This window comes from Cinclus cinclus, chromosome 3 (genome assembly GCF_963662255.1).
Source record: "Cinclus cinclus chromosome 3, bCinCin1.1, whole genome shotgun sequence".
In the NCBI taxonomy this organism is placed as follows: domain Eukaryota; kingdom Metazoa; phylum Chordata; class Aves; order Passeriformes; family Cinclidae; genus Cinclus; species Cinclus cinclus.
The window spans coordinates 12318733-12332150 of record NC_085048.1 but is presented as its reverse complement, the minus strand read 5'-3'; the positions used below and the strand labels follow the sequence as shown (position 1 = coordinate 12332150).

General features: G+C 35.3%; 1 protein-coding gene across 1 annotated transcript in view; it reads right to left on the bottom strand.

Moving 5' to 3' along the window:
- NBAS (NBAS subunit of NRZ tethering complex) overlaps positions 1 to 13418 on the bottom strand; it is a 160253-nt gene that overhangs the window by 90871 nt on the left and 55964 nt on the right. The window contains exons 32-35 of the mRNA XM_062489692.1: positions 10803 to 10916; positions 3593 to 3706; positions 2526 to 2683; positions 1082 to 1180 (exon numbers count right to left, since the gene is read on the bottom strand). Of these exons, the coding sequence (XP_062345676.1) occupies positions 1082 to 1180; positions 2526 to 2683; positions 3593 to 3706; positions 10803 to 10916 (485 nt within the window). The remainder of the gene's footprint in view (positions 1 to 1081; positions 1181 to 2525; positions 2684 to 3592; positions 3707 to 10802; positions 10917 to 13418) is intronic.

The following is a 13418-nucleotide window of genomic DNA, read 5'->3' as shown; positions in this document are numbered from 1 at the left end:
TGAAATAGACCTGTTCTTCATATTGATGATTCTGGCAGATACAAAATGTTTGACCCTCTTCTTCTGAATACTGTCTACAGTGCTATTTCACCTTCCTGCCATTTATTTTATATACATGCAAATACACACATGTACATCTACATATGCATGTATATACATACATATACATGCACATGTATATTTATACACATGTACATACATAAAAACAATACATAAAATATGGACATATGTCCATACATCTCCTCTCCAAGGAAGCTGGACCTCACATAATTCCTCAAAAAGCCATCCTAAGCAACGTGAACCTTTTCTTTCTTTCCTTCCCTTCTCATCTCTTCTTTTCTGTATTTCTTTAAGGTTTTGACTCTCTCTCCTCACCCCTAGATTTATGTATCAGTCACCTATTTAATTAAACAAAAAATAGAGAAAATAATACAGAATTTTCCATTTCAAAGAGTGTGAAAAACATTCCTGTTTTCATAAATAGGCAATTACATCTTCTTCAAAAAGAGAAAAGTACTTACAGTTGTACATAGATATAAAATAACAGACATAAAAGCAGAAATAATAATAGAAGGCTTGATTCCTATTGTCCCGCCTGTGGAACACTCAATGTTCCTTCTGATCTTACACATAAAAATAATTCCACATGCAATATATGAACATTATAAAATTACAAGTCATAAACTTCATGATGCACAGTACCAAGAGGAAAAATAAGTTTAATTCAAAACAATGTTTGGTTAAGCATGTATTTCAGGTTTAAAATATTTTGTTTTGAAAGTGGGACAGATTTTTTAAAACAACCCTACCAAATCAAAAATAAATGTCTATTTTAAAGTAAGGGGTTTTTTTCAGTTTTCCTGCCTCTGGGTTTACATTTTTTAAACGGTGCTAAGACTGTGTAGGAAGTAGCAACCAAACATCAGAAAGGGTAACTACACAAGCAAAACCTTGAACTTAAAGTCCTATATGTCTAATGTTGCTCGTTTTATCCAGTAAGCAGACAGATATTGCTAAAAACTCAAATTTGTTTCTTCAGAGTAATGTCATTATTACTTTTAAAATTCACATTCAAACTTACCGCTGTATCCTTCGTGATTGACAGAGAAGGCCCAGAGATATTTGAATTGTCACCTCCTTCAGAAGGAAGAAACTGGTAATTCACAGCCTGATAAAGAATCTAAAAACATGAAATAAATATTATCTTTTGCCAGTCAAATAAACCAATGAAAGAATTATGACCGATTTCACAGGGAATCCAAGAAAATGGGATGTAAAGGCTTCCATTATAGAAAAGGGTGAAAGAGAAGATGCAAAGAAAACACAGCATCTCTGACATCCTTCCACTGTTGTAGTTGCTAGACAAAATGACCTTCCCTTCTCCATGAATTTTGTGCAGTATTTTTCCTACAATCTAAGATTTTTTCTTTTTATTTTATGTACCATTCTGTACAATGTAGGGTAAAGAAATGTCAGAAAACATCCATTATCTGAACTGAGACCCTGAGGCACTGGGCAACTCCACGAAGACAGGTGTTCTACAGGACAGCAGCTTTGTGAGCAGAAGTTCTGCACAGAACTTCCACCTTCACATGTTGCCTGTATTCTCATAGACCCTGCTATTCAGGGGATTATTTAAGGAAAAGGCTACACACTTGCAGCTGCCTTAATCAGGCTGCACATGCGCTGTACCTGTGACTCCCTTCTTCCCCAGTGTCATATTCTGCCTCCAATCACCTCTAAGATGTTTCTATTACACAATTATAAATCTAAGAACATTGTGAATTATTAGACAACTAAGACAATTATGAACTCAAATACGTCATAGTACGTAGGCCAAGCCACAATTATGGTGAACAGAAACTTAACATTTTGACATCCTAAATTACTGCCCTTCAGTTTCAAATAACATTTTTCCTATGTCACCTTGACATAAGTTGCATTTAAATGCCAGAATTATGCGTTCTCATATATATATATGTGATCAGCTCAACACCCAAGATGTGATTCTATCAAGTCAGTCATTGCAGAGTTAATAAAGATTGCTGAGACACAAAGTCTCCTGTAGTTCTCTAAAACTATTACATCATTGAAATCTGTGAGAAAATTACACTGCATATTGGGTAACGAGCATAAAAATCATGGAGTAAACCCTTAATAGAAATTTATGTGGGCGTTTAATGAAGCTGCATTACAGAGTATAACTACCTGGAAAATATATTAAAATCTCATCAACTGCATTTGCAAATAAATGTTTAAATCAGGCAATCAATAAAAAAATTAAAAGTACTAGAGACAGAGACAAACAACTGCATTTCTTCTTGAGAATGCAACTCATCACACGAAACTGCTTAGAAATAGACCTCATTTGCTGAAATACAGCAATGAAAATAGAAGAGTAGAGCAGAAGAAATATAAATATACTGTAGGGTAGAACTCAAAGGAACAAACTTGAAAAGGAGCCCAAGTCCCCTTTACTTTGGTAGGCACTGAACCTTGATGAAAGAAGCTGCAGAAACAGGTACCTGGGTTTGCAGTGAGCTGCTCACTGCCAGCAGCGCCTCGATGGCACTGGGGGGACAGTGTGTCAGAGCAAAGGCCATGAGCTCCTGGCGCATGCCCAGGTCCTGGTAGCCTTCTGATTGCCCAAGCTGACTGCACACTTCCCAGCTTTTAGAATAACCTACAAGGAACACAAAACACACTTCCTGTCACAAGTGGAAGTAGGATGCTGCCCATTTATTACTGGATAAGATAAAGGACGGCATGCTGTATGTCTGTCAAGGCTTAACATCCCCTGAAAAAAGGAACCATAAAGACTCCACAAAATAGAGACGTAGCTCAACTTTAGACTGACCAAACACCTAAAAGACTAATTTTTGTCATATTGTAGCTAGCAATACAATAGCCATCTGTAAGCGTACATCCTGTATTTTTACTTATTACAATAAGAAAATCATCATTTATTTCTGAGCATATATTGATATGAAATTGAAATTGATATGATACTGAAACACATTACTGGAGTTGCTGCAAAAAAATAAGTATAAAATATATCACTTGATATATTAAAAAAATCCCAATACATCTTGAATTTTCCCCCCTCATTCTCAAAGCAGGAATAAAGACCCAAAGAAACAAATCCCATCTTCCTTAGTATCTTGATACTTGTATTTAATTTACTTCCACTCATACTGTCACATATACAAATTATATAAACAGCACAAGTATATAAATATCTTAAGAGTTCTGATAGAAAGGTAGACTTGTAAAAGACCTGCACTTTCCTGCTAGCTGCAGTCATGTGGCTTTACCTCTCTGAGAAAGTCAGTGTAGAATGAAGTAGAAATGGTGATCCAGAGGCATAAAGAAAAGTTCCCTGAGGTTACACATCCAATAGCCCAGTACATGCTCCATGCAGTATTTGCTGTATGTGTCTCTATTCAATATCAGTGCACTTCCACTAACGAGATGTAACTGCTATTTTAATGAAATGGAACAACCTGAAGTACCACCCTTCACAGTAAGACAAAAGTCAGAACTCATGTTTCTACCCCCATCACCTCATGCATCCCCTGTTTGTTCACTTCACCTGAGGCCATGAGCTCCTGACAATGCATACTAGCTGCTTTGTAGTCCTGGAAACTGAGAGCCTGTTCCACTAAAAGGATTAAAACTTGACCTTTTCTCTCCATCTGATCATCTCCTGTAAGAAAAAAATAATCAAACTTTTTATTAGTTAATTGGAATTAATGATCAACTTAAGCTTGCTACTGTATTTCTCTAAGAATTAACTACATACCCCAACATGAAAAGCCCCTCTTGAAACTGAAACAGAAATAAAATTATCTGCTTTTTCCTGAAGGAAACAATAAAAGGGGTTAGTATTTTAAAAAACCATTGGCACAGGAGCTTGCAAAAAACCCCAAACCAATCAGCATGTTATGACAAGGTTAAAATAAAAGGTTTTGAAAACTGTACTTATGCAATGGCCAAAGCATAGACCAAACTGATATTTAAGCTAAGGGACATATAAATCAAAATTCTGACACTGAAAAAAAATAAAGTCTATGTATTGCAACAGAAGAAAAAAAAAGTATTTGTTTTCTTATAATATACAAAGACACATTTTAAGCTGCCACTACATGGCTCCAAATAATGCACGATATGCAAAAAATGTAAGGATTTAAAAATCCCTAACCTCCTAAATTGAGAGAGTAGAACTGAAACTATTTTTTCCACACCCTACATCCCTCTCAGGCACTGGATCTTCTGGACAATGCCTGCCTCTTCCACTAGTTATGAATTAGAAGTTACACTTTAGATACTATTGAAGCCTTCTCACTAAAGTTGTATCAAGAATCTTTGCAGAAAAACATCCTGACCTCAATTTTAATACATCAGCATTCACAGATGAAAATCTAATGAGACAGCTCATCTCCCTTTCAAAGCCAGTTACAGTCAATACAAATAACATTTATCCGTGTCACCCTTTACTAGTCATCTACATATTTTTAAAGCTTTTTTCAATTTAGAGTGAACAATTTGCTGGCATTAGTCTGTCCAGTTTTGTGCTCAAAATACTATGTATGTCCATGCACTGTATGAGAAGGCAATGAAACATATACAAGAAAAATAATCTATTAAGTTAGGAAAGAATTTTTTGAATAAAAATAAGTGGATTTTAAAAATGCAAGCTTCTTGTTCATGCTTCTCGTCTATTATTAAAAGCAATTTTATGCAGTGTTGTTACAGTCATTTGAAAAGGGCACTGGTTTATGAAACTGTATTACTACAACTTGTGAAATGCAAATATTTCAGAAGGTTAAACAGATCCAGCTTCAAAAACTATTTAAAGAGTACATGTTCTTAAATTGCATAGCTCTTATTTTTAGCTCCACTTTGCAGATCCATCACCACAGACAAAGCAAATTTCTTTTTAAAGCTTTCTCAAAAGGAAATCTGTAGCAGTTGCACTACAATGACATTCAGGCAAGTGAAGTTACCCTAATTACTGAACTCAATCAAGCCTCCCCTAATCCCCTCACATCACTACTAACTCAGCTGGGAGACCAGGTTAGCTTCCCATCATTTTATCTTCTGGCCTCCTGCTCAATATACTGCCAGCACTTGATGTTGCAAATTAATCACATTCAAGGCTCTCCTGCTGCAAAATTTTGCCCTCTGGAACCTGGGAACCTCTCATTTGGGCAAAAGCAATTACAGATGACAAAGAGGTGATTCTATCCTCAGAAGCTAAAAGTGAACTGTCATTCCTCTAAGCAAGGGACACGTACTTGCCACTCAGCTCCTGATGCCCACTTCACCCTGACAGCTTGACTTCTTACAGAGAGCTCTAAGTACCAGACAAAGAAAAGTCAAGAGAAACAATCAATTACCCCTCAGATTCGAGACAAAATAATCACTGCTATTTAGGCCCACTTAAAAATCAGCAGGATTGAAGGAAAGAAAGGAAGAATGTCTGGACCACAGAATGGTTTCTTTAACTGTGCTTAAGCAGCTGTAAAGATATCACGTCTCCCATCCCCAATGTTTCAGCCAAGAACTTTGGTGGAGCAGGATATGTCTCTGCATGTTTTACAAGACCACAAGTATAAAATATAAGCATAAGTTTCCTTCCAGTCCATGGCTATACTTGCTCATCATATTTCCACTCACTGACACTTCCATTACCTTGGCACTCACTGTTATGGCACAGAATAACCACTGGCTCCAGTGTTACTCAGTGAATTCCTGTTTCACACACCTTTCACTAACCACGCAGTGACTGATAATGCTCACTGCTGCAGTTTAGTGATCTATTCAGACACAGAAAAAACTCACTGCTTCACCATATCATCTAATGGCATTTTAATAATGAAGTCTTATAAAAGGAAAAGTTTTGAATTCTAAATTGCCTCCCTTGCTATTCTGACAGCCATCCATGACTTAAAACCAAGACAGGAATGACAAAATTCTTCAAAAGGTAAATAATTCTGATTATATTACATAGTAATTCTGCTTCAAGCCTTAATGATAGCACCTGACACACAGACTCAAATTCAGAAACTGTAAAGTGGATGGGGATAACCTAAATGAGGTTCTGAGGTTCTAATAAAAATAACAAGAGAAAGAACATGAAAGCTCAGGAATAATGTAATTTTTTTCTTGAAAAATAAGGGATATTTGAATACTTTAAAAAATGCTTGGTTCCAATCTGGATTATATATAGAAAAAAGCTTATTGAAATACCTTGGTTAAGATGCATGCTATATGAGAGTGGTAAATAACATTATCCTGAAAGAAATCATGCCATTAAAACATAGAAGTCAAATGATATCAACACTGTACATACACTTCAGAAATTCCATGTCACCTAGATTTAGGAGATCTAGGAGATCACAAACCATCTACATGGTTAATTCTAAATGCAAGAAAGTCAGTGTTACGAAAGATGGATTTCAAAAATAAGCTTTAACTAAGGAACCTGAGCAAAGTTTAAAGCTATTAGATTCTCTTACGGCTATCCAAATTAAATAAATTACAATAGAAACACTCAGTAGATCTCTTTGATATAGAGAAGATGCTCCTGATTTCTGATACAGAAGCTTTTTTTCTTACTTTTTTTTTCCCCACAAATAATCTATTCAAGTAATTGCATAAAGTGAATTCTTTACATCCATTCTTGACAAAGAGTAGGAATTAAATGAGGATTGCATGACACAGAGCAGCACCAGCTCCCTGAGCATGTGCAGACTTTCTGGCTGTCATGCTGAGCACATTCTTCCTCATTCACTTTACCCATCCGTGAAATTAAGATAACAGTTGTGGGCTTACTTTACAGAGGTAGTGACATGAGGCTTAAGTAGAGTTCACTGTAATTAATCAAATACTTTAAAGCAATTAAGAACCTAGCTGATATATCATTACCTAAGCAAGATTTTAACTTTGGTAAGTATGAATATAAACTCTATTACTCACTTTCAGTGCTGCTCTCTAAGCAAACTGTATTCAGAGTATATAGCCCTCCTTAAGAGCTCCTTAATAATGTCTCTGTGCAATCTACCCTTGCATCCACAATAAATACATTATTTTAAAATTTAAATTAATGTTCTTAGGATTTTATAGGCTAGCTATAACATAAACATAACATAAACTAAAACATGGCATATACTTTATGCTCTATATAAATTTACATAGACATGGACAGATGTAGCAAGCAGGTCTTTCCCAATCAGTAATTACAAGGGTGGAGTGGCAGGGGAAGCAAAGAGGGGAAAACACTGAAACAAATTCTTCCACTGAGCAGACAAAACACAAGACAACTCTACAAAGTGGATTTGGAACGGAAGGGACCACAACTTCAAACATGCACAACCAACACCAGTAACTATGTTCCACAGCACAAAACCAGAACTTTTTACACAGCAAAGGTGGCTCATAGATCAGTGTAATTGTGTAAGCAGTGAAAACCAATTAAGGACAAAAATCAAATCTTTCTCCTGCCAGTATTTTATCTAATTCTCCATTAAGTCCATAAAGTTCAATCTCCTTTGTCAATATCCAGACCTGTCCCAAAATATCTCAATAAAACCATTTGCTTTCATCATAAGCAGTTAGAAATCACAATACCCTTTCCCAGTAGTTTTACACCTGCAAACAAAGACTATCATTACTAAAACTGCAGGGAAGATTTTCCTTTTCTAATATTAAGTTTAAAATAAAATATACAACTTCAAAAATCTTCGAATCTGTACACATATCTGCCCTTTTGTCTATTATAAACTAATTTGTGGAATAACACTAATCTTTGTTGTCACATTTACAATAGGGCTACCAAGTCCTAATATAACTCTTCATGGATTAAAAATAGTATTAATAATATGAATTACTATTAATAATTAATTGCAACTCAGTAACTTAAATTACAAGTTGACAGGTACATAAATACCATTTCTACATATTTTGTTACAATTTATGTTTTTCATCTCTACCATCAATTTATACAGCACTCCTCACTACAGACTATGATGAAGGCCATATCAGCATTACACTTACAATCTTTCAAAGGTACTGATAACCAAGCTATTCAAATTCTAAGACTCTTTAAATTCAGTATAAGGTTACCTATTCTATCACTCATCAGAGGTACACAGAGGACCAAAGAGTAACACTCAACGTACAGCCTTTTTTAAATAATTTGGAAAAATACTGTAATTGCATGCATGATTTGAAATGATGACAATCATGTTTCCTTTGTAAGCTACTGGGTAATCTGGATGTTTGTCAATGGGCTATAGTGTCAGGCACAAAAAATTTGCTGTAACAGTGGTACGCTGTTTACAGCTTCCAAATCCAGAAAAATAAGCAAACAAGAACATTTTAAAAATACTGAGTTTCTTAAAATTAAATCAAATCAATCTGTTTTCAACAGACCATCTCCTACAACAATTAAATTTAGATAAATTTCACAACTATGGCATTCTCATACCAAATCCATATCTTACTCATAAATTAACATTTGCTACAGATAATAGCTTTCCAGTATAAGGAATGCAACTAGTCATCCTTCAGTAACAGTGAAGCATTTTTTAATCACAAAAGCTTAAAACTACTTATGTGAAACAAAAATTAAAAAAACACTTCATCACATCCCCACCACAGAAAGTCACTACTGAAAAGGCTGTCCTGCTGTATCTTCCTTTCAGATAAATAAACGTTATTCTACAACCAAAGATTACTTAGAAAGTGCCCAAGTTATTTGTGTATTTAGCATAAAAGAAAATTGTCTAAGGTGTATTTCTTACCAAGACTCACTCTTGAAATATAATTTTAGTACTAAAATTCCATACTTACCATAGGAGCAACCATCAGCATTACTCACAAGATTAACCACTGAAGTCAGAGAGCCCAACATTCACAAGATAAATATGTCACCAGTAGAGTAAGTAGTAGTTTTTATATTATTCAGCTGTCTAAAAATTGACCACCTCACACATTCATCTTCTGGTTTTCTCTAGCCTGGTAAATGCATGGAAGAGAAGAACTTGGGGGGGGGCATTTCATCATCTGGCTTTAAATGTCTCTTAAATCTCTCTTTTCAGTAGTGACTTGGCAAGTGTCACCGTGATTGTAACACGAGCACACAGACACTACTGTATCAATGAATGCAATACAAATTCCCTAAAGTTCTCTACACACTGAGAGCCAAGTGTCACCGTGATTGTAACACGAGTACACAGACACTACTGTATCAATGAATGCAATACAAATTCCCTAAAGTTCTCTACACACTGAGAGCGAGGACTGCCACCTTTCAGTTTCTGGAGATGGGAGCCACGAGTCTGATCCCTTTTCAAAGGTACATACCAGGGCACTGTAATTCCTACAGAAATAGCACTAGGACAGCACTACTGGACAACTGGCTCTATAGCATCTCTCTGCATCCTGGTTTTCCTTCTTTCACACAAAGAAAATCACTTAGATTCAAAAAGAAGTTACAACAAAAATCAGGAGCATTAGTCCAAAGAATATTAAGAAAAATTCACAGATTGTAAATTGGAGTGAGTGGGACAAAGCAGAGAGAAGGAAAGAGCTCTACAGTAATCTTGGCTTATGAACCAATAACGAAGACTGTTTTTTCCCCAAAAAGCCTTACAAGCAAAGAAAAAGAAGTTACAACTGTCATTCAAATTTTTTGATGGATTACATATTAAATATGTAGATTGGATCCAGCTACCCAACATGGTACCATGCCATCCCCTCTTCCACCTTTCATGTAGCAGTCCTGTGATGACCAGGGTCAAGATGTTTCCTGTGACTCCTTTCCTTAGGACCGAAGTATCTTGGGAGGTCAACAGCCTAATTTCCATAGCTCTGTTCTCAACCTCACACAACTATATCGAGTATCTCCCTCCCTATTCATAATAGCATGCAAAAAATTGCCAGTACTAAGCCTCCTGAAAAACGTAATAAATAAATCTTAAAGGATTTAACAAATAGAGAGGGAGAAAATAATTAGCCAAGCATGTTTATTGACAAAGCTAGAATGCATTGATTTTATATGCCATGCTGCATAAAATATAAATATTTTATATTCTATTTCTATTTCTACATCATAAAAATACAGTGGTGTGGTGTTTACAGCTGCATTGATTAAGTATTTTTCAAAAATAAAAATCAAAATGCAGATAGTTTAGGTAGGAGACAAAAAACCCCCACTAATATCCTCAGGATTCAATCTCTGAAGATGTTCAGCTCTTCAAATAATGCATTATTTTTACTGCCCAAAGGAGATATGTGCAGCATAAACTGAAGTCTAACAGCTGAAATTCATGCTTTATTGACACATTTTCCCCCTGTATCTTAAATGCAACGGTTATTAAATCAGGCTACCTTATTTGACAGAGGCAATAACATTCACAGTAATTTCAGTACTACCAATTACCAACTACTACCACAAAGTACTACCCAATTAACTGTAAAACAAGATATTCTCAGCTACAACTCCCCCAGTCTGAAATGAGCCTTTACTCCAACTCTAGATTACACAAAGTGTTGTTTTCTGGGTTTTTTTTTTTATTTCAGGTATTACCAGAATGCAGCAATTGACCATTTCAGCTGTTCTACAGATTAAATGTTCCACTTATGTGAAATACTTCATTCCTCCCCAATGACTGCTCTTCCAGGTGACTTTTTAACAAGATCTTTGAATGCATATTCTAACGACCAACTCAAATGTCCTAAAGCATAACAAAAATGCTCACTGCACTGCCATTCAGTGTCTTATCAACACACCTTACCTGCAACCCTTAGCAGGTTTGCCAGTCCCAGGAGCTTAGCAGACTGTTTATAGTTTGTTGACATCTGAGACAGACAATCCTTGATGAGACTGAGTCGATCAGAACACAAACGCACTGTTGAAAGCAGAACTGGTTTAGAGACTGAACAAATGAACTTGACTGCTGTGTTCCTGCTTAAACAACACAGGACAGGAGGAGTGCTGGGGAATATAAGAATGCAAACACAATCTGAAAACCAGCTCAAAGCTGCTTGCATGTAGATCCTCAATTACACCTCTAAACAGCAAGTTAAAATAACACCACAGGATAGCCAACTCCAATCATTAGCAGTCAGGCTGTGAAAGGAGCAAAAAGGAGAAAACTGACCTGCATTAAAACTCTTTTTTGTTTCATGTTTTCACATCCACTCTTCTTAAATGTGTACAATTAACTGATACACCTTTATGCAAGTTTTTAAATTATAATTTTTGTAACACCCTGTAAGACTACTAACACAGGCATTAACTATTGTTTAGAATGTTGTAACTAGAGATTTCATGTATTTATCATGGACAAGATACATCATACAGACTGAAAGAACTATCATTGGCAAACACTTCAGCTCATTTTAATTTACTTAAAAATTTCCTGAGGAAGTGGAAGGATAGTCTGCAAATCACCAGGTTCTGTCAACCACATCCTGAGCAGTTTATGATTAGTGTTTCAAAAAAAGATTTTACCAAGAATTAAACAATTATTTTAATTGCATAATTTAATATCATTAACTGATTCCAGTGCTCTATTTAGCTAGTTAGTGGGGGGCTAACTTCAGGCTATTTTATGCTGCTTTAAAGGCAATGCTTTCATACTATGCAAGTCCTCAGAACACAGAGGAACAGCATGCAGATATTCCACTTAACACTCAGTAAGAGTGAATGGCTGCATGGAGATAAACTCTGTATTAGCATATTTCACTTAAAACAGGATATCAGGCCTCTCAATAAGAGCAAAAACGTATTAGTATAATACGTGCAATTAATTCTGGAAATTAGACCAAAATTAGTAAGAATGGAAAAGCATGAGAAGGTCATATTTTTAGTTTCATTTTTAATATTCTATCACAGGCATATATTAGTATACAACAATAAAATGTTTTCAGTCACTGATTATTTAAGCAGGAGTTTTAATACTTGATATAACAAAAAGCAATCTGATATAATACCATGGGTCAAACACTTAAAGATGGACTTGTCTTCACATTTTATTTTAATAAGGAGTCATCAAACCAGATTTTATTAAAATACAGCATAATGGTAGTTTATAAACTTATACTTTAAAGTTTGCTAAAAACAGAAGTGGAGGGAAATCCACAGAAAACTACAGCAGAACTGCAAATGAAAGTCTATTGCTAAAAGACTATTGCTGTGGGAACAGCTGATCCTTAGTACTACTTTAATGACATTCTATCAAAGTAAATAATTATTTAAAGGCTTTCATTAAAATTTGAAAACACCGTTTTAATCTTATTAATTTGATTTACATGAAAGATACTGAAGCAAGAAGTCAGGATCATTAATGAGATTACATGCATGATTTCACATATTCTAATTAATTTAGACCAGTTGTATTACACATACTGTTAATGCAGTATTATGTCAGTACTTTTTTAAAATGATACCTCCATGTCCACCTCAAAAAAAGTTGAGGAAAATACAGGCACTTTTTTACATGCTAAACTAACAGACTGAAAAATAATTTTACTCTAGAAATCAACAGGCCAGTACTGCAAGATCTAGAAATCAGACACTGTCAGTTCAGAAATTTTAAGGTTTCTATATATAACATTTGGAGCATCAATTCACTTGAATAAATATTTGGAGAAAAAAGAGAACAAAAAGAGAACACCAAAGTAAAGTCACAACAGCTGTTGAGAACATCTACTTCATTTTCCATGAAGTGGAGAACATCAGAGATGCTTCCCATAAATCCCAGCATTCCTCTGCACAATGCCAGGAGTAAAACATCATAATCAGAACATCTCATGGCTCAGTGCTTGTCTCTAGCCAGTTCCATGAGTAGTGTCCATGCAATTTCATTATACATAACCATAACTTCTTTCCAACTTTTGTCCAACAACTTTCTGTTTCACTGGAGCTGGAGCTCCAAAAGATTTAAGCACGTCATCAGAAGAAATACATTCTGAAAGCTCACTTCCACTGTCATTGGGTTTTATATACTTCACAATGAAACAGCCCAGTGGAGACATGAAAACTGCCTCTGAATGAAGTCCCTCTCTCCCACCTGTTATTTTAAGGCACACAGGCAAGTGCAGATTATTTAGCAAACAAAAGGTGAGCTCAGGTTAAGTCACCAGGAGTTTCATATGCTTGATACTGTATTTTAAAGTCCTGCTAAAAGTCAAAAAACAAAGACACCATATACAAATACTGTTCTTACCTCACAAGCTAAAAAATTCTGTTAAAAAAATTACTTTTTCTATGTGGCTGTAAACTGCTTGGAGGCAGTATATGGAGTCTTTAGTTTAATCATATCATACTTACCTAACAGTAACTATTTCTCATGCATATTTATGCCTGTGATTCAAGTAATCATTTGAATAATAAAACTACGCAGTAC